Genomic DNA, 22,728 nt, shown 5'->3' on the forward strand with positions numbered 1-22,728 from the left:
GATCCAGCGTGTCCTCTGGAAGCGGGTACAACTTTATCCATAGCCTGACTTACCTTCAAACCCAAATCAGGAGTGTCCCACTCCCTAAACAAGAGGTCAGACTGACAAATGAAATGGGAAAGATCAAGCCGAACCTCGGAGTCCCACCATCACCGGATCCATAGCGCCAAACCTGGAATTTTTATCAATCCCCAGCTCCTCCAGGATAACCGGAATAAGCAGTCCCAATTCATCCTTCCGGAACAAGCGAATCACCTTGGGGTTGATGCTTGGCCGGCTGAGGAGGCTCTCTCTCCTGCTCTCTAAAAGTTTTTAAAATGGCCTCAGTTCCCGTGCTAAGCAGGAATGGATCCGGAGCCTGCCGCGGCAAAACAGAGACCACAGCCCCCGACGCGACCGTGAGCCACTGCCCCTTGATTTCGCCAGCGCCACGACCGAGGACCCTTCTCCCCCCCCCCCCCCCCCCCCGACAAACATTCCATGCAGATACCGGCATGGAAGAGCCGCGTGTGCGCGGCTGCTCGCAGCACAGGCCGCACCACGCAGCATGAACAGTGGACTAAATTTAGAACGTCGGGAGAGAAGAGCGGCGAAAGCAAACGTGATCGGAAGCTGTCTGTGGTCTGAAACAAAGTGGCTGCTAAACACCAGTGGAGAGAAGGCTAGGCTGGCAGAACAGAAAAAATTAAAGCTATAGTACTTTTTTTTTTCCCAAAACCTGGGAAAGGTTTTCCTGAGGGTGAGAGACCCGGGCCCCCCAATATCACCCTCAGTGGTGAGTTACAGGGTCCTCAACCCTCTGCTCTGAAGCCTCTATTACCAGGGGGGATGGCCCCACCAGGACCCAACAACCCCCTGGGAGGCTGAAAAAAGGAAATCCTAGCCTGAAGAATAAAACTACCCCTTTGCTCTTTTTTTAATAAGTACTAGCAGACTAGCAAACCAATAACCAAATCCTAAATCCTGACACCAACTACCAGACTAAAGGAGAGCACCGCTTCCATCTGCTGGAGACAGAGAAATACTGACAGACTAGGTGGCACCTCAAGGGTATACGCCAGAGTCCACAAAAACTTCTGTCTCCATCTGCTGGAGGGGAGGCAAAACCCAGGAGTCTGGGCTGATCCGGGTACATACAGGGAATACAGGTTTGCACCTCTACCATCTGCTGGAAACAGAAATACTGAGGGACTGCAGGTGGCACTCTCGGTTATGTAGCAGTGCCTCAAAGTTTTGTTCTCTGCCTCCTTCTACTGGTAGGGATGCATAATCCACTTGTCTGGACTGATCTGGGTATGAACAAGAATATGCTTGTAAGGGCAGGACTGGTGTAGAAGATGAGATGGAACAGATCTCTAAAGAATTAGAAGCTGTAACATTTTAGCTCAATGAAACCAGAGATAGAATTAAAAGCTTACCATATCCACCCATGCCATCAGGATTGCCGTAACAGCCACCGTAATTGCCCATTCCCATTCTGCCCATTGAGCCATAACCTGCTTGATTATCTGTGGGATGGAAGAAAACAGAAGAGCTTTCATGAAAAAAAAAAAAATACTCAACTATACATGTTAATGATTTTGAAATGATAGGATGTTTACCCATTCCATCTCTGCCATAGCATCCCATTCCAGTGCCACTTCCAGCAGTTGAATTCAAGAACAGTTCAATGTACCGATGTTCTAAAAGAGAAAAGTGTTTTACTTAAATAGCAGTACATGTTACAGCCACCTGATTCCATTGCATGCCTCACCATTTACAGCTACTTTGAATAAATCTTTGTGGACAGCATGCTATATAGTAATAACTAATGCTGCCAACATACATGACTACTGCAGTAAAATTACCATATCTACTTCCAGGTTCTCATCACATCTGTAAGAGAAGATTAAATGATAGTAACTTACGCATATTGTTTTTATCTTTAGCCATGGCAGCCACTGCATCTTCATGTGTTGCAAATTCTACATCTGCTTCTCCAGTTGCTCTCCCATCTGCTCCAATATCAATATGAACTCTTATAGGATTTAGTGGTGAGAAAAACTAGAAGAAAAATATTATGGCACTATGTTACAGTGTATTTCCAACAAAATAAATATTGAAAAGCTTTTTCTTTCATTTGATATCCATTCAAGAAAGCATGGGACAAGCAGAGGAGGAACTTGTTGCTCTACATAAAAGCAAACATTTCTCAGTATAGTGAGACAGAGCTCTACTCCTATAGCAAGCCCTAACTGAAGGTAAAAAGATGTCCCGAACATCATGAAAAGCTGTGCGCCACTGCAGTGAGTTTGTCTGCTCATCCTATGACGTAAAGGAAAATTGGTTCTTACCTGCTAATTTTCGTTTCTGAAGTACTACAGATCAGTCTAGACTCCTGGGTTTTGCCTCCCTTCCAGCAGATGGAGACAAAAGTTTCACAGGCACCGCCTCATGACCTGGTGTGTCACCTGCGACTCTTCAGTATTTCAGTACCCAAGCAGAAAAATTTAGTAAACTTTAAATGGATTAACTCTAAACCCATCCCCCCCCCCCCCCCAGAACGAGCAGAGGATCAGGAAAAAACTAAATAACTTTTGAAAAGAAATCTGCAGAACCTGCGCCATTCATCAGAAAAGCCAGAAAGGAAAAAAATTACAGATCGAGCAGACTCTCCTTATCTACGCCCTCACCCAAAAAGCCGAACCTCCGCAATGGGCAGGCGTCTGGACTAATCTGTGGTACTACAGGAATGAAAATTAGGTAAGAACCAATTTTCCTTTCCCTGTACGTACCCAGATCAGTCCAGACTCCTGGGATGTACCAAAGCTTCCTTAACCGGTGTGGGACTGCGAGAGTCACGCTCAAAGGACACTTTCACCGAAATTGCAAACATCAGAGGCCTGGACATCCAACCGGTAGTGTCTAGCAATGGTGTGTATAGACTTCCAAGTAGCCGCCCTGTAAATCCCATGGTGAGACCAGTTGACATTCCACCCAAGAAGCCACCTGCAAGGGCGCAGAATGAGCCCTTAATACCTCTGGGACTGGGCAACCTCAACAAGGTCGCCCAGTCCCAGAGGGGTTAAGGGCTCATTCTACGCCCTTCAACCAACGTGTTATAGTAGCTTTTGAAGCCTTCTGCCCTTTCTTTGCACCATGCCACAATACAAAAAGATGATCAGACAATCGGAAACTGTTTGTGACTTCCAGATAGTGCATTAAAGTTCTCCTGACAGCCAGGCATCTCAATTCTCCTCATGCAAGGGGTCTAAGTTCTAAGTCTGAAAAGGCTGGAAGCTCCACTGATTGACACAAATGAAAAGACGAAACTATCTTCGGTAGAAAGGATGGAACCTCTCTCAGAGTCTCCGGAGTCCAAAATTCTCAAGAACAGTTCCCTACACAACAACGCTTGAAGCTTAGAGACTCTCATGGCTGAACAAATCGCTACCAAGAACACCACTTTCAAAGTCAGATCTTTCAATGTGGCCTTCTTAAGCGGTTCAAAAGGTGCTTCACACAAGCCTTTAAGGACCAGATTCAAGTCCACGGGGGGCATACTCTATGTACAGTTGGTGGCAAATGCTTCGTCCCTCGAAAAAAAACGTACCACGTCTGGATGAGCCACGATAGCGGAACCATGAGTTTTGCCCCTTAAACATCCTAGGGCTATGACCTGGACCCTCAGGGAATTGAAAGATAAACACTTTGCAAGACCGTTCTGTAAGAAAGACAGGACCATGGCCACCGAAGCTCAGGGAGGATCAGTTCCCTGCGTCTAGCATCAAGTCTCGAAAGCCTTCCAAACTCAAATATATGCTACAGAATTAAGAGTGTTTCCGAGCTCTCAGTAGAAATTACATCCTCCATTTAACCTTTCTTCCTCAACTGCCTCCTCTCAAAAGCCAGGCCGCAAAACAAAAACGATCCATTAGATCGAAAAATAAGAACATAAGAACATGCCATACTGGGTCAGACCAAGGGTTCATCAAGCCCAGCATCCTGTTTCCAACAGTAGCCAGTCCAGGCCAAAAGAACCTGGCAAATACCCCAAAACTAAGTCTATTCTATGCTACTATTACTAGTAATAGCAATGGCTATTTTCTAAGTCAACTTAATAGCAGGTAAAAGAAAATTATTCCTTACCTGCTAATTTTCATTCCTGTAGTACCACGGATCAGTCCAGACCGTGGGTTATGTCCCCCTTCGAACAGATGGAGTCAAGAGAAAACTTCGAAGGGTGCTTCTATATAAGGCAATGCACCCTCTGTTAATCCTCAGTATGTAGAATATCAAAGCAAAGAGGAAACCAGGATGGATCAAGTAACATAGAACTCTAACTTAGAACCGGGTGTAAGGGCACAAACTGTGCCAAACAACAAATTGCAAAATGAACTATTAACCAGCCAGAAGAAAGGTGCTGAATATAGAACAATTTGAGCAGAGAGGCAATCCCAACCCCAAAGAACTCAGGGAGGGCATCTGGACTGATCCGTGGTACTACAGGAATGAAAGTTAGCAGGTAAGGAATAATTTTCTTTTGCCTGTACGTACCCGAATCAGTCCAGACAGTGGGATGTACCAAAGCTTCCCTACGTAGGGTGGGCCCCGGATAGCCCTGCTCGAATGACCCGAGCGCCAAAGGAGCCAAAAGTAGACAGTATGTTCAAACGATAGTGCCGAGCAAAAGTATGTAACAATTTCCAGGTCGCTGCTCGACATATCTCCTGGGATGAGACAGACTATCTCTCCGCCCAGGAAGCTGCTTGAGCCCGAAGAGAATGGGCCTTGACTCCCATCGGAGGCTGCCGACCCGCCCCAATGTACACCGCCGAGATAGCGTCTTTCAGCCAGCGAGCAATTGTGGTTTTCGTGGCCTTGGACCCCTTCCTTGGACCACTCCAGAGGACGAAAAGATGATCCAACAAGCAAAATTCATTAGTGACCTCTAGATATTGAATGAGGATGCGCTTGACATCGAGTTTGCGTAGATCCTCTGAATCATCAGTTGAGAAGGATGGAAGTTCTACCTTCTGATTCATGTGGAACGCGGAGACCACCTTGGGCAGGAACAAAGGCACTGTGCGCATGGAAACTCCTGAGTCCGTAAAACGGAGGTAGGGCTCTCTGCAAGATAGTGCTTGAAGCTCTGAAATCCTGCAGGCAGAACAGATAGCTACCAGGAAAACCGTCTTGAGAGTGAGATACTTGAGGGTCGCGGAGCGAATTGGTTCAAAAGGTGGTCCGCCTAAGATCCGGAGGACTAGGTTGAGGCTCCAGGAGGGACACAGGGCATGTACCCTGAGGAATTGCTTCACTCCCCTGAGGAATCGGATGATATCCAGGTGAGCGGAAAGAGGAGTTCCCTCTCGTGGATGAAGTAGGGATTCGAGGGCAGACACCTGAACCCTCAGCGAATTGTAGGCCAAATCTTTGTCTAGTCCCTGCTAAAGAAAAGACAGTATCTGTGCCACCAAGGCGGTCTGCAGTGACACAGGTATGGAGGCACACCAGCTCTCAAAAACCTTCCATACCCGGATGTAGGAGATGGAGGTAGACGTCTTCCTAGCCTTGAGGAGGGTCGAGATAATGGCCTCCAGGTATCCACGCCGTCTCAGCCGGCACCTCTCAAAACGCCAGGCTGCAAGACAGAAGCGATCTGCCTGGGCGAAATATACTGGACCCTGGCGCAGTAAGCGTGGCAGATGACCTAGATGAAGAGGCCCATCCACTGCGAGATTGATCAAGTCGGCGAACCACGGCAGACGTGGCCATTCCGGCGCCACCAGTATTACCAGACCTTGGTGGGCCTCTATTCTCCGGAGCACTTTGCCCACCAGAGGCCAAGGCAGGAACATGTAGAGGAGAATGTGACGGGGCCAGGGGAGGACTAAGGCATCTACTCCCTCTGCGCTGTGCTCTTCTGCGTCTGAAGAATCGGGGTGCCTACGCGTTCCGTGAGATGGCCATCAGGTCCAGGTGGGGAGTCCCCCATCAGAGGAACAGTCTCACCGCCTCGGAGAGTTCCCACTCCCCGGGATCTATATGTTGATGACTCAGGAAGTCGGCTTGAATGTTGTCTACTTCTGCGATGTGGGAAGACGCTAGGCGGGAAAGGTGAACCTCTGCCCATGCCATCAACCTGTCCTCCTGAGAGACGTGCCAGCTCCTCGTGTCCCCTTGCCGATTGATGTATGCTACAGTGGTTGCGTTGTCTGACAGTATCCGGACTGCTCGATGATGGACGAGAGGGAAGAAAAGTTTCAAAGCCAGACGTACCGCTCTGGTCTCTAAGCGATTGATTGGCCAGGTTGCTTGTAATGGCGTCCACTTCGCCTGAGGTGAGTTCATCTGACACACTGCTCCCCAGGTGGAGAGTCTGGCGTCTGTAGTGACAATCACCCACTCTGAGATTTCCAAGGTGACACCCTGCAGGAGATGATGTAGGTTGAGCCACCACGAGAGACTGTCCTTGGCCCCCTGTGGAAGCGGGATGACGACCTGGAAGTCCCAAGACACTGGCTTCCAGTGGGAGAGCAATGCTCTCTGTAAAGGGCGCATGTGCGCAAACGCCCAGGGGACCAGATCGATGGTGGAAGCCATGGATCCCAGGACTTGAAGGTAATCCCAAGCCGTGGGGAGAGAAAGACAAGTGAATCGTCGTACCTGAGCTATGAGCGCCTGAGCCCTGTCCGGGCGCAGGGACACCTTGCCAAGCGCTGTGTCGAAGGGCACTCCCAGGAAGTCCAGAGACTGAGATAGAGAAAGGCTGCTCTTGGCGAAGTTGACCACCCAACCGAGGGATTGGAGAAGATTCAACACTGTCGATCGCCCGCAGGCACTGGGCCGAGGACTTTGCCCAAATGAGCCAGTCGTCCAGGTATGGGTGGACCAAGATTCCCTCCCATCTGAGGGCTGCGGCTATCATGACCATCACTTTCGTGAAGGTCCAGGGGGCAGTCGCTAGTCCACAGGGCAGGCCCTGGAATTGGAAATGCTGTCCCAGAATCTCGAATCGAAGAAAACGCTGATGCGCCCGGAGGATGGGAATGTGCAGATAAGCCTCCATCAGATCCAAAGAGGCCAAAAATTCTCCGGTGTGCACCGCTGATATCACTGAGTGCCAAGGTTTCCATCCGGAAGTGGGGGACCTTGAGGGCCCTGTTGACCATCTTGAGATCCAAGATCGGGCAGAAGGAACCTTCCTTCTTGGGCACTACGAAGTAGACCGAATAATGGCCCCTTCCTACTTCCATTGGAGGAGCCGGACGAATCGCTCCGAGAGCCAGGAGCCTGTTGAGTGTCTGCCGTACTATGAGTTGCTTTTGTGCTGGGCCGCAGGGGGAGAAGAGGAACCTGTCTTTGGGGGGGGGGGGGGGGGGGGGGGGGTTGAGCAAATTCTAACGTGTAGCCGTGCTTTAGAACAGCGCTTCTCAACCGCTGTGTCGAGACACACCAGTGTGTTGCCAAGCACCGGCAGGTATGTCGCATGCTCCTGGTCTCTCCCGCTGCTCTTCCTTCCCTGCTGCCGTTGCCACCGGGCTATCCATACGTTCAAGCCCAGTGGGAACGGCAGCAGTGGAGGAAGCAGCAGTGGCACCTGCGGCTGGCCTTTTCTTCTTTCTATCCTGAAGGTCTCGCAGGGCTGCACCTCCCGTCACTGGAATGGTAGTTCTCTTCATCACCGCAGAGACCACGGAGTCTACGTTAGGAACTTTTAAGAAGCTCCAGAAAGTCATCCGGGAGAGGGGATAGCTTTTCCATAGCTCTGCCGACCTTGAGGGAGGCCTCCGGGAAATCCTATTCCCTGCATAATAGTTGGAGGAAAGTAGGATGGGAAGGAAAGACCTACTCGGAGGACGTAGACTAGCCAGGAGGGGGTCCCCTGGCCTGTGGGGCCTCAATATCCAATTCCTGCAGGATATGTGGGATGAGGGGAAGATCTGCAAAACTCTAGGATCGTCCCCTTCCATTTGAGCCGTAGACAAGGACTCATCCAGGTCTGGGTCCTGAGGAGGATCTGACCCCCCGCAGAGGGGTGCACCAATCGGACCCTAGAAGAACCTGGGGTGGCCGGTGGAACCCCTATTCCCAGGGCCACTCCCCGAGGCACCTGGGGGTTCGGCCGTCGTCCTGGGTACCTTGGGAGGGGGAGGCCCTGCCAGTAAATCCTGGTGCTGGCCCATCCTGGCCAGGTAAGCGTGAAGTAGGAGACAAAGTCCATGGAAAACGGAGGTGGTCCCGAGGGAGGCAACATGGGGGGGGGGGGGGAATCCCCCATCCGAGGAAAGGAAAGGGTTCCAGAGGAGGGCTGGAGTCAGAATCGGTGGCAGAGATGAAAAAATTGCGTCCTGATCCTCTCTTGGCAGTGTAGGGGCAGCCAAGTCTGAACTCAAAATGGCCACCGTTCCTCAAGGTGCGCCTGAAAGTCCGAACAAGTGTCCTGCCTGCTGCGAGGGACCCGCGCAGCAGGCAGGACCTATGCAAATCCCCTCGCGGGAGAGCCGCGAACCAGGCTCCCTGCATGCACAGCACCTGGACGATCGGGGCATGGGAATCCCTGAAGGAGCCGCGAGGGAATCAGCTGATTTCTCAGCGCGAGAAACAGGCAAGCTTATGACTGCGAGAAGCGGGAAAGAGCCTCCACTTCAGGCCTGCTCTCTCCAACCCTCAGCGACCCATTAGATACTTGCAAAGGCACAGAGGAATAATGCCTTTCTGTGCAGGCTGCTCAGGGCAGCGGTTCGAATAGCAGCAATAGGGGGAGAGGTTGGACCACCAACTTGCACCCCGGAGAGAGGGAGAGAGGAATTAGCCTGTAAAGAAGGAAATAATCACAACTTACCCCTGCAAACCAGACAGGGAAAGGGGAGAGCTGCAAATAGTTCTGGCCTGCAAGCTATAGAATGCTCCCACTAAACCAGGAGCTGAGACTACAGGATAGCTCTCTACAATCAATTAATTGTAATTCATTCTTTTTTTTAAATAATAAACTTGATCCATCCAAACAGGAGAAAGCCAAGGAAAAATAGAGAAAGATCCCTAAAGTAGCTTTCCAGAAATCTCAGTGGGGAACCAAAGTTCAGCCACTGTCATCTGCTGGAGTCAGAAGAATACTGGGGATTAACAGAGGGTGCACTGCCTTATAAGGAAGCACCCTTCAAAGTTTTCTCTGACTCCATCTGCTGGATGGGGGACATAACACTGTCTGGACTGATCCAGGTAGATACAGGGAATGTCTTCTCCTCCAAGAACTTATCCAATCCTTTTTTCAAAAACAGCTACACTAACTGCACTAACCACATCCTCTGGCAACAAATTCCAGAGTTTAATTGTGTGTTGAGTGAAAAAGAACTTTCTCCGATTAGTTTTAAATGTGCCACATGCTAACTTCATGGAGTGCCCTCTAGTCTATTATCTGAAAGAGTAAATAAGTGATTCACATCTACCCGTTCTAGACCTCTCATGATTTTAAACACCTCTATCATATCCCCCCCTCAGCCGTCTCTTCTCCAAGCTGAAAAGTCCTAACCTCTTTAGTCTTTCCTCTTAGGGGAGCTGTTCCATTCCCTTTATCATTTTGGTCACCCTTCTCTGTACCTTCTCCATCGCAACTATATCTTTTTTAGATGCGGTGACCAGAATTGTATACTGTATTCAAGGTGTGGTCTCACCATGGAGCGATACAGAGGCATGACATTTTCCATTTTATTCACCATTCCCTAATAATTCTCAACAAAACTGTTTGCTTTTTTGACTGCCGCAGCACACTGAACAGATGATTTCAATGTGTTATCCACTATAATGCCTAGATCTTTCTTGGGTGGTAGCTCCTAATATGGAACCTAACATTTTGTAACTTTAGCATGGGTTATTTTTCCCAATATGCATCACTTTGCACTTATCCACCTCGACGCAGGAGATCTGCTATACCTAACCGCAGGGGGTCCATCCATCGACAGGTTGACTAGGTCCGCAATCCAGTCGACGCAGCCACGAAGTTCACTCAACCCGGGTGAACTTTATTCTCCTGATCACCTTACCCATCTGGGGCCACAGAGGAAACACAAAGGAGATCATCCTGGGGTCAAAAGACCATGAGCATATCTATGGCTTCTGCCCTGTGCTTTCTTCTGCGGCCGAAGCACTGCGCCATGACATTCAATCGAGTTGCCATCAGGTTCACATGAGGTGGCCCCACTTGTGGGAGATTAGATCCATGGCACTGTTCGACAACTCCCACTCCCCAAGATCTAATTCTTGACAGCTGAGAAAATCTGCCTGCACCTTGGCGGTCCTCACTATATGTGATACCGCTAGCACTGTCAGATGTCGTTCCGTCCAGGACATCGGCACCTCTGCTTCTAGAGCTACCGAACGGCTATTGGTTCCACCCTGCTGGTTGATATAAGCCAGTGTCGATGCATTGTCAGACAAGACCCTGACCGCCCGGTTACGAAGGATGGGAAGAAAGCTCTCCAGAGCCAACCTCACCACCCTTGTCTTCAGGCGATTGATCAACCAAGTTGCCTCCTCCCGAGACCACTGGCCCTGCGATGCTTGCGCCTGGCACACAGCTGGAGAGACTGGCATCAGTAGTCACCACCTCAAGGTCCACACTGCGATATAAATGGCCTTGAGCAAGCCAACACGAAAGACTGGACCTGGTAACTTCTGTAAGTGGGAGTGGAAGATGAAACTGTTCCGACAACGGGTTCCAACAGGACAGCAACGCACTCTGCAGAGGTCTCATATGAGCAAGGGCCCACGAGACCAGATCCAAGGTCAACACTCTTCGAGGTGTTTAAAATCATGAGGTCTAGAACGGGTAGATGTGAATCAGTTATTTACTCTTTCGGATAATAGAAAGACTAGGAGGCACGCCATGAAGTTAGCATGTAGCACATTTAAAACTAATCGGAAAAAAGTTTATTTTTACTCAACGCACAATTAAACTCTGGAATTTGTTGCCAGAGGACGTGGTTAGTGCAGTTAGTATAGCTGTATTTAAAAAAGGATTGTATAAGTTCTTGGAGGAGAAGTCCATTACCTGCTATTAAGTTGACTTAGAAAATAGCCACTGCTATTACTAGCAACAGTAACATGGAATAGACTTAGTTTTTGGGTACTTGCCAGGTTCCTGTGGCCTGGATTGGCCACTATTGGAAACAGGATGCTGGGCTTGATGGACCCTTGGTCTGACCCAGTATGGCATGTTCTTATGTTCTTAACACCTTGGAGATAAGAATCTGCAAGTAGTCCCAGACTCTGGGCATCCGGGTTTGCAACAGGTTCCGGACTTGGGCTCGTAGCTTCAGAATCCTCACCTCCAAGAGGAAAACCTTGCCCACAACAAGTATCGAATTGAGCCCCCAGGAAACTCTAGAATCTGGTAGGAGCTAGATGACTCTTGGCCAGGTTGACAACCCAGCCCAGGGATCTCAGGTGGAGCAACACTGTCTCCACTGCCTGATTAGCTAAATCAGGCAAAGTCGAAGGAAATGTGCAGTCATCCAGGTAGGGGTGAACCAGAATTCCCTCTTCAAAGCACCTGTCACTACCACCATCAACCTTGGTGAAGGTCCATGGCCAGGCTGAACAGAAGCGTGCAAAATTGGAAATACTGACCAAGAAATCCAGGGAAGCCAGGAACTCCCCCTTTCACACTGCCGCTAAGACAAACCAAAGAGTTTCCACCCAAAACTCGAGCACTTTCATAGCCACGTTTATCTTCTTTAAATCCAGGATTGGACAGAATGTTCCTTCCTTCTTTGGTACCACAAGGTAAATGGAATAGCTTCCCTTCCTCTGCATGGGGAATGGGAACAAAGGACCCCAAGACTCTGGAGCCTCTGGATGGTCTGTTGAACGAGGAGCTTCTTTGCAGGGTATCCAAAGGGAGACACCAGAAACAGGTTTCTGAGCAGTCAAGCAAACTAACGCGTAGCCTTTTCTATGATGCTTAGAACCCACTGGTCCGACGTAATCTTGACTCACTCCTGCTGGAAAAAAAAAAAAAAGTCGGCCAACCCCCAATAAGCAGAACCAAGGAATGGGCCAATGACATCTCATTGCGAGGACTTGGCGCCATCCGCTCCCTTGCTGGATTCCTCTGTTGGCCCTGCAGCAACGAAAGAATTGGGACCAAGACTGAGACCTCCCCAAAGTCTGTCTGTCCTGTGCCTGGAGCTCTGCTCTGAAACTCCTTTGGCCATGAAAACTAGAGCGAGCCGGGAAACCTTTCTGACCTTACGGTTTGTCCTCAGAAAGCTTGTGCACCTTGTTATCTTCCAGCTGCTTTATCAGCTGTTAGAGGTCCACTCCAAAAAGGAGCTTGTCCTTAAAGGGGGAACAATCCGATCTGAGCTTTCAACGAAATGTCCGCTGCCCAATTGTGCAGCCACAAGTCTCCTAGCCGAGGCCACAGACACCATTGTTCTGGTTGAAGTATGAAGAAAAAGTCATACAAAGCTCTAATCATTCTCTAACACTCTTCTTCGCCGGCCCCACCGTCCAACCCGCACCACTGCTGACCCATAGGGGTCCGGAGCATGCTGCCGGCCCACCGCTGCTCTCGCATGACCCCGGAGCTCCACTAGATGAGGCTGCACCTCCAGCCACTCAGGGACCACCTCCCTGCCGACATCATCCCGGCAATCTACCTCCCTACAAAAGTAAGGCTGCGACCAGAGGCGTCATGCGCCTCAAGGGGCATGCCCCTTAGTGTGTCCCTTCATGTCGACCCTTTCTTGTAACACCTTCTCATATTTGCCCTCGTTCCCCCCTGAAGCCCCAGAGACCCACCCAAAAAAACCCAAACCTAACAACTCCCCTCCGACCTACCTCCCACAGCTAAGCCCCCCCTCCCCTTTCAGGCCCATTCTCAACACTGACCACTCTTCCCCAGTCTCACATCCTCTCACTTGCACAATGTTAACCCCAATGAACAAAACATTAACCCTCACCCACAAGAATTTCTATAACAAGAGACCCACCATGCACCCCAGATCCCTTATCCCAATCACAATTTCTCCCATGACCCAACTCCTCAGCCTCTCTGTTTTCCCTTATACTCTTCAATGCCCAATTCCTAGCCAAAAAGACCCCAATACTGCAAGACATCCTATCAGACCACAATTGACTTTCGCCATCACAGAAACATGGCTCAAACAAACAGTACTAATCAGCCAACTCCCAACACACACACCTATGACATCACCTCCATCCCAAGGATTTAAAAAAAAAAAAAAAAAAAAGGAGGTGGCCTACTAGCCACAAAGAAAGAACTCAACATTAAACTCAAAGACACACACACCACCCCCAAATATGAAATGGTCTACTTCAAATCCAATCACTTACAACCCCACCAGGCAACCTAGAACGCGACACCTCCCCCCCTTATTGAATTCATCATCCAAAACATTGACATGAACACCCTGGCCATCATCCTAGGCGACTTCAATCTTCACGTCGACACCATCCCACCTACCCCCTCCTACGAAGATTCCTAAATGCTCTCACAGCCATAGGTATCAATCAAATAATTGATTCCCCTACCCACAAAGCAGGACACTCCCTAGATCTAATCTTCATAAACACTCATACAGACCTCAAAACCCCAATCTTGCACACCTGTACCCTGGTCCGACGACTCGCTAATCCACGGAACTTGTCCATAAACTCACACCTCCACTATACAATTCAGAAAACCATGCAAGATCGATGACCTGATTGACGCATTCCCCCCCCCACTAAACAACCTAGACGTAACAAACACTAACTGCGCCCTGACCTCATGGAATGCTATCACTAATAACATTGCCAAAGTCTGCCCCCTAATATCCAAAGACATAAACCCCTCTAAACACAACAAAAACCCCCTGGTACTCCCCAGACCTAAAAAACCTCAAACTCCTCCTAAGAAAAAAAAAAAAAAGAGGAAATCCCACACCCCCAACCTTCTGAACAATACAGACCCACCCTTCATAACTATAGAACAGCGATCCTCAAAGCCGAACGAGACTACTTCTCCAACATTATGGACAAAATCCCCCCCACCTTAGCAAGCGAGATCACCCTACCTAAAATCCCAGATGCCATACTCAACGAATTTGAAATCTCCTCCTCCACAGAACTAGAACCACTATTCAGAAAAATCAACCCACATCAAACCCAGCTGACACAATCCCAATTAAACTTCTAAGATTGATCCCAAACATGGTAGCTAAACTTATAGCAAACATCAACACTTCCCTGCACAGGGACATGTACCCACCGACAAAAGAAGCCCTCGTCAAACCCCTTTTAAAAACCGCAACTAAACCCTGCCGAACCAAATAACTTCAGACCCATTTCTATCCTCCCTTTTATTGCAAAACTTCTGGGAAAAATAGTCAATCAACTAACAGAGCACTTAGAAAAACACAATGTATTACACCCCTCCCAATTTGGCTTTCGTAAATTCTTCAGCACCGTAACATTACTGCTCTCCTTCACTGATACCATCCTCAGAGGTCTAGACAAAGGTCAATCCTTCATCCTAGCCATGCTTGACATCTCATCAGCCTTCAACACCATTAACCACAACATGCTCATCGACTGATTAATAGAAATTGGGTTAACTGGCATCGCATTACAATGGTTCATCTCATGTCCCGAAACAGATATTACAAAGTTAAAATCGGTAAAACTGAATCTGACCCCAAACTCAGGCGTCCCTCAAGGTTCCTCCCTATCATCCACACTCTTCAACATCTATATGCTCCCCCTCTGTAAGCTCCTAATCGACCTAGGACTCACCTTCATATACGCAGATGACGTCCATTCCCAAAGCCCTACATCTCTGGGACAAACACCTCTCATCCATTAAGCAACTCAACCAAATGCAACTAGGCCTCAACACCAAAACAGAACTTCTACTAATAAATCACAAATTTACCAATATAATCATCACTAAGACCCCCCTCCAAACATCCCCCAATCACAAAAGAAATCAGAAACCTTGGCGTCACAATAGATCAGGAATTAAACCTCAAAAAATTCATAAACAACCATAAGACTATTTTTACAAACTCCACATACTAAAAAAAACGTAGACCCCCCTCCTTCATCAAAACGACTTCCGAACAGTCCTCCAGGCACTCATATCCAAAATTGACTATTGCAACTCCCTACTTCTAGGTCTCCCTGCAACCTCACTAAAGCCTCTACAAATGCTCCAAAACGCTACAGCCAGAATCCTCACAAACACCAAAAAAACAAATACATCACCCCCGTTCTAAAAAACCTACACTGGCTCCCTATTCTTCTCAGAATTTGCTTCAAGAGTCTCTCCCTAGTACACAATACCCTACACAACCAACATATAAACTGGTTCAACACCTCCTTCCACTTCCAACCCCCACGAAGATCCACTAGATCTGCCAATAATGGCACTCTACCTATAACCTCCCCCAAACTCACCAAACCTCATCTCTACAAGATAATGTGCATTCTCTCTTGCCAGCCCTGCAATCTGGAACACAATGCCCCTCCACCTAAGGCTTGAATCCAACACCCAAACCTTAAAAAAAAAAAACCCTGAAAACCTGGCTCTTCGAGCAAGCCTATCAATAACTCCCCCTCCCTCCCAATCACACCCCTCAAAACACTATCCCACATGCATTGTACAGTCACAATATTTATAGTTACTTGTTCCTATCCCCTGGTCTATTATGTTCCTAACTCCTTTTCACTCCTAACTATATAGAGTAGCTACTTGTTATTGTTAAAACACAGTTTTTCAATCTGTTATGATGTAATTTCCCTCCCTTCCTTAGTTTAACTGTAAACCGATGTGATGTACCATACGAATGTCTGTATATAAAAGCATTAAATAAAATAAATAAATTCCACCTGCTTTGCTTCCTGGGGCGTGAAGTCTTTGGCACTCTAATTGTTGCACCCATTGTAAGCTCACCTGCAGCATAAAACTGCTGCAGACTGCTGCTCATATGCCGAAACTTCAAATATCTGAGGTGCACCTCCAGTTTACGAACTTGAAGGTCCTTCAAAGCCACCGCTCCAGTGACTGGTATGGTGGTTTCTCTTCGCGCCCGCCGAAACAAAAGCATCCATCTTAGGAACCTTCAACAGCTCTAGAGTGTCTTCTGGCAACGGATACAGCTTATCCATTGCCCTACTAACTGAAATCTGTCTCAGGAGTATCCCACTCCTGGACCATCAACTGCTTCATCATCTCATGAAAGGGGAAGGTCTTGACATGACAGGGTCCATAGTGACTGGGCTCGGCTCCGCTAGGGAGGGCGCAATCCCCAACTCCGCTAGGACATGCGGGATCAGGGGGGCCAATTCATCATGCTGGTACAAGCGAACCACCTTAGATCATCATCTTCCATGGAAGGTGTCTGGCCATGTTCGTCCCCTGCATCAGGTCCAACTGGGAGAGAAGGAGCCTTACCAAGGACATATTCTGGATCAGAGCCCTCCGAGGAGATATCCTGAGCCAACCCCCACACCACAGGGGTTTGAACTTCACGGACTTGAGTAGCTGCCGGCGCCTCCACTGTCCTGGATGTTTGCTTAGGTGGTCCTTCAAGCCTCCTGCTCCTGGAAGCTCCTCTTATGGGCACTGCTGGCCAAGGCGGCCTGGTGCATTAACAGCCCAAATCGAAAAACCAGGAGGGACCCCCTACATCCCCTACTAGGGAATCAGGATCCTTTTTAGAGTGCTCCCCTGAGCCTCATCGGGGCTCAACTCAGCAGGAGATAGCACTGGAGGGAGAATCCCTCCCCCTGCCGATCTCTCTTCAGCCATGCAAAAAGTGTTCAAAATGGCCACTGTTCCCGTACTAGGGGGAACGGGTTGGCCTGAGGATCCTTTTCAGCCGGCACCTGCCCGGTGCTGCGGTGCCACTCTCCAAAGCTCAAACATTGGCCCCCACGAGGCATGACGCGGCAGAGGCAAACCCCACAGAAAGTGCCAACACTAATTTGGGGGGGGGGGGGGGGGGAGGTAGGAAAAACCTGATAAACATCCAACTCACTGGCCTTCGTGCGATCCCTCACACAGGCAGCCCCCCCCCCCAGTAAGCAGTACCTGCTCCACTCCCTGCTTCAAGTCCAAGGAAGCCCTGTTTCTTTTAAACATAATCCAATAGAGGACAGCAAGAAGAAAGAAGAAGGGATACTTCCCCTAAAGATATGGCAGAGAGGGAGCTGGTCCCCCAGCTATCACCCCCGGCACCCAGAGGAGAAAATTTGGGGTTCCCAACCCCTGCTCGTTCACCTACAACCGGGGGTGGGGGGGTCTCACCAGTACCTAACAATCCCCTGGGAGAATAGACTCCTGAAGAATTTTCTTTTATTTTTTTTTTACATTTAAATTTTTTTATTGCTTAAATTTGCAACATTACAAAAAGGCAATAGTTACAGAGACTAAGGACCCGGTATACAATACGTACATCATGAAGAACCATCATCAATACTAAAAGAAATGTAAAGAACAACAATAAAAGGCATTGAAGAGATGACATCAATAGTCCTGTGTCATTTTGTTGCTACGAATTGTACATATATAACACTCAACGTACCCCCCCCCCCCCCCCAATCTCTCACATGAAATACAAAGGTGACATGTCATACCACATCCTGCTAAGCCAAAGAATATAAAGAGGTATACATCATAACAGATAGCTAATATTCGTGGGATAAACTAAGGATATAGAGGGCAGGGCAAAGTCCAACCCTTCAAAGCAAAAACCTCCACATAATTTTAGGTAGAGCTACCCAAGCACTCCTTCCAGAGACAGCACTTATTCCAAGTATCCCAGAATCTTCCCAGATTTTTCCTGAGATGGGCCGTGATTTCTGCCAAATGGTAGATTAGCTCAACTTTAAATTGGACTGCAGCTAGTGAGGGAACCTAGGGAGATTTCCAGTGTCTCGCAATATCAATTCTGGTGGCCGAGAAAATTAAGTTTACCAGTATGTTAGACTTGTCCTTCCCCTGGAATAGTGGGAAACCTAACAAGGCCTGCTGTGGAAGGATAGGAATGTCAGTCCGGTAGATCTGAGTTAACCACGCTTCCAACTCAGTCCACAACGGACGCAGCACTGGACAATCCCACCACATATGTAAGAAGCTACCAATTGTGAGGCACCCTCTCCAGCAGTGTTCTGAGATCAGTGATGACATACGATGTAATCGTACTGGAGAGTAATACCATCTCAACATTAGTTTCCAATCATATGTGCTGCTATTAAGCCCTTGCCAGTGTTTAAAAATCTCTTCCCAATCTCGTTGAGATAAGGATATATTCAAATCAGCTTCCCAAGCTACTACATAATTGGGTTTCAAAAAGTTCTCCTTTCCCAGTAATGCATATACATTCGAAAGTAGTTTGGTTGTTTGGTTTGTGTTTTGACATAGAAGCTCAAAATCAGACTTCCTTTGTAGGAGGTGCCCCTGGAACTGATTGGAATGTGCAAAGTGGCGTAATTGTATATACAAAGAAGGTCAGAACTCAAAAGATCATATTTCAGTTGTAGGACTGGGAAGCTTAAAGGACCGTGTGTTCCCCAGATTTGGCCGCAGGATTGAATCCCCTTTTTAGCCCATCTCTGAAATGCAGGGCTCTCAAACCCTGGTGTGAATTAGGAATTGGCATAGAGAAGTGCTGTAATGATATTCTTGGGATCCCACCAACACAGATTTCTTAGTTTCCCAAAGCTGTAAAGGTAATAGCATAGACTGCGGTAATACAGCCCGGGGTTGAACAATCCAGGTCTTTTTAGGCTGCCAGAGAAAGCTAGGCAAAGGAACTTGGTTCACAAGTTGTTGACTGAACAAGACCCAGGGTTTCTGTAAATTGCTCCTATTCCATTCCACCAGCATTTTAAATCTAGCTGCCAAGAAATATCACTCCAAGTTAGGTACTCCCAGTCCCCCATGAATTTTGTATTTATAGAGCATTTTGTGTGCTATTCTGGGCCTTCTGCCACCCCAAATGTAGAGCAAGAGCCTCTTCTGCCATTTAAGTAAACTCTTCTTGGGGACATCGATTGGGAGGGTTTGAAATAGGTAGAGTAGTTTGGGTAATATTGTCATTTTCACTGCAGCGATTCTACCAAACCATGATATCCTATAGCAATTCCATTCCTCTAGATCCCTAGTAATATTAGCCCGTAGCTTATCGTAATTGAGTTGGAATAAATCCTGAGTGGCACTAACGTAGACTCTTAAGTATTTGGTTATGGGCCCATCGAAATCGGAATTTCTCCCATAAAGGAATCACCACAATAGGACAGAGATCTCCCAAATGTCAGAGACCTCTGACTACTCGAACCTCTGAAGGAGCAAAAACGCTGAGCGCTCCAAAATTGCCCCTTTGTTTGAGAACACACCAGGGAGTCAACTTCTTAACCTCCAGTAACCAAGGAAATTTTGATTCTTGCCATCGATCCGCCATCTAACTCCTCCCCAAACAAACAATGCCCTTTAAAATGTAACTTGTAAGGTTCGATTTTGAAATAGTATCAGACCAGTTCTGTAGCTACAGACACCTTCGGGCTGCAATCACAGAAACAGTAAGTCCCATTCCTGGTTCACCAGCTTCTTGACCCTTTTAGGGAGAGGAAAAGCTTTCAGTGGGCTCCAGAGTCCAACACTGGATCCACCCCTTCAATGTCAAACTCCTCCTGGAACACCTTAATACCCAGTTCTGTCCGAATATAGGAAATAAGGGACCTCATTTCTCTTTATGGAATAGACTAACCACCTGCGGGTCATCTCCCTTTGTTATTGAGACCTCTTCCAGATCAGCCTGATCAACATACACCCTGAGATCTACTGGGTCATCCTGATCTACCCCTGGGACCAGCCCCCAAGACCCATCTTCCGGATTATACAGATCCAAATCATCTGAGCTGCCAGGAACTCAGGATGGTCCAGACCCAACCTGCGAAGGAAGTCCCCTGACCCCCTGGCCAAGGAGCCCCTCGGCCTTGTTGCAGCAGGACGAGACGGCTGACAAAAATGGAGAAATTACTTACCTGATAATTTCATTTTCCTTAGTGTAGACAGTTGGACTCAGGACCAATGGGTATAGTGTACTCCTGATAGCAGTTGGAGACTGATCAGATTTCAAGCTGACGTCAGCCCTAGTAGATATACCCCTGCAGGAAGAGCAGCTCTTCGGTATTCTCCTCGAAAACCAATTGTGGATATATGTATGACTGAATAATTTGAATAATTTGATTAACTTTATAACTTGGATAACTTGATTAATTTGAACTGGTTGAATTGGTTATAGCTGGAAACCGCCAGTGCCCTCAGCTGTGGGTGGGATGTCTACACTAAGGAAAACGAAATCAGATAAGTAATTTCTCCATTTCCTAGCGTGTAGCAGATGGATTCAGGACCAATGAGATGTATAAAAGCTATTCCCGATCTGGGTGGGAGGCTGCCTGTGGCCCATTTACTACTGCCCTTGCAAATGCTGTGTCCTCTCGAGCCTGAACATCCAGGCGGTAAAACCTGGAGAAGGTGTGTACGAAGGACCATGTCGCTGCCCGACAAATCTCGGCGGGCGACAGCATCTTGGTTTCCACCCTGGACACTGCCTGTGCTCTAGAGGAATGGGCCTTGACTTGTAAAGGCGATGGTTTGCCTGCTTCTATGTAGGCCGCCTTGATGACTTCTTTGATCCAGTGGGCTATGGTGACTCGCGAGGCCGCTTCCCCTTGCTTCTTCCTGCTGTGAAGGACGAATAGATGGTCCGTCTTTCGTATGGATTCCAACTTTTCCAGGTATCTGACTAGAAATCTGCAGACACTGAGGTGGCGTAGACTGCGAGAGCCTTCCGAATTCTTATGCTCATCTGGTGATGGTAGCGAGATGGAAGTGAGAAACCACTTTGGGGAGGAAGGACGGGACATAACATAAGAACTTGCCATGCTGGGTCAGACCAAGGTCCATCAAGCCCAGCATCCTGTTTCCAACAGAGGCCAAACCAGGCCACAAGAACCTGGCAATTACCCAAACACTAAGAAGATCCCATGCTACTGATGCAATTAATAGCAGTGGCTATTCCCTAAGTAAATTTGATTAATAGCAGTTAATGGACTTCTCCTCCTAGAACTTATCCAAACCTTTTTTGAACCCAGCTACACTAACCACATCCTCTGGCAACAAATTCCAGAGCTTTATTCTGCGTTGAGTGAAAAAGAATTTTCTTGGATTAGTCTTAAATGTGCTAATTGCCAACTTCATGGAATGCCCCTTAGTCCTATTATTCGAAAGTGTAAATAACTGAGTCACATCTACTCGTCCAAGACCTCTCATGATCTTAAAGACCAATCATATCCCCCCCTCAGCCGTCTCTTCTCCAAGCTGAACAGCCCTAACCTCTTCAGCCTTTCCTCATAGGGGAGCTGTTCCATCCCCTTTATCATTTTGGTTGCCCTTCTCTAACTTCTCCATCGCAACTATATCTTTTTTGAGATGCGGCGACCAGAATTGTACACAGTATTCCAGGTGCGATCTCACCATGGAGCGATATAGAGGCATTATGACATTTTCCGTTCTATTAACCATTCCTTTCCTAACAATTCCTAACATTGTTTGCTTTAACTGCTGCAGCACACTGAGACAACTATTTTAAGTATTATCCACTATAATGCCTAGATCTTTTTCCTGGGTGGTAGCTCCTAATATGGAACCTAACATTTTGTAACTACAGCAAGGCTTATTTTTCCCAATATGCAACACCTTGCACTTTGTCCACATTAAATTTCATCTGCCATTTGGATGCCCGATCTTCCAGTCTTGCAAGGTCCTCCTGTGTCACAATCCTTCTGAAAATCCAAATACACTACATCTGCCGGTTCACCTTTATCCACATGTTTATTAACCCCTTCAAAAAAACGAAGCAGATTTGTTAGGCAAGACTTCCCTTGGGTAAATTCATGTTGACTGTGTTCCATTAAGCCATGTCTTTCTATATGCTCTACAATTTTGATCTTGAGAATAGTTTCCACTATTTTTCCCGGCACTGAAGTCAGGCTCACTGGTCTATAGTTACCCAGATCGCCCCTGGAGCCTTTTTTAAATATTGGGGTTACATTGGCCACCCTCCAGTCTCCAGGTACAATGGATGATTTTAATGATAGGTTACAAATTTTAACTAATAGATCAGAAATTTCATTTTTGAGTCCTTCAGTACACTAGGATGCATACCATCCGGTCCAGGCGATTTGCTACTCTTTAGTTTGTCAATCTGGCTTACTACATCTTCCAGGTTCACAGTGATTTTGTTCAGTTCGTCTGACTCATCACCCCTGAAAACCATCTCCGGAACTGGTATCTCCCCAACATCCTCATTAGTAAACACGAAAGCAAAGAATTCATTTAGTCTTTCTGCAATGGCCTTATCTTCCCTAAGAGGCCCTTTAACCCCTCTGTCATCTAATGGTCCAACCGACTCCCTCACAGGTTTCTTGCTTCGGATACATTTAAAAAAGCTTTTATGAGTTTTTGCCTCTATGGCCAACTTCAATTCAAATTATTTTCCTCATTTTATCAAAGTTTCGCTTTTGAAAGTTTAGTGTTAGAGCTGCAGATTTACTTATTGTCCCCCCCCCCCCCACCCCCTACTTCCAGTTATTAGTTTAAATTTGATCATGTTATGATCACTGTTGCCAAGTGGCCCCACTACGTTACCTCTCTCACCAAATCCTGTGTTCCAT

At 47.6% G+C, this 22,728-nt stretch overlaps 1 protein-coding gene across 2 annotated transcripts in view; it reads right to left on the minus strand.

Annotated features, from left to right (window-relative positions):
• The window catches only part of HNRNPH3 (heterogeneous nuclear ribonucleoprotein H3), a 131,807-nt gene that overhangs the window by 24,195 nt on the left and 84,884 nt on the right, over positions 1 to 22,728 (minus strand). For both annotated transcript variants that reach the window (XM_029609669.1, XM_029609670.1), the window contains exons 9-11: positions 1,908 to 2,043; positions 1,602 to 1,682; positions 1,419 to 1,508 (exon numbers count right to left, since the gene is read on the minus strand). In XM_029609669.1, coding sequence (XP_029465529.1) covers positions 1,419 to 1,508; positions 1,602 to 1,682; positions 1,908 to 2,043 — 307 coding nt within the window. The remainder of the gene's footprint in view (positions 1 to 1,418; positions 1,509 to 1,601; positions 1,683 to 1,907; positions 2,044 to 22,728) is intronic.

This window comes from Rhinatrema bivittatum, chromosome 7 (genome assembly GCF_901001135.1).
Source record: "Rhinatrema bivittatum chromosome 7, aRhiBiv1.1, whole genome shotgun sequence".
Lineage (NCBI taxonomy): Eukaryota > Metazoa > Chordata > Amphibia > Gymnophiona > Rhinatrematidae > Rhinatrema > Rhinatrema bivittatum.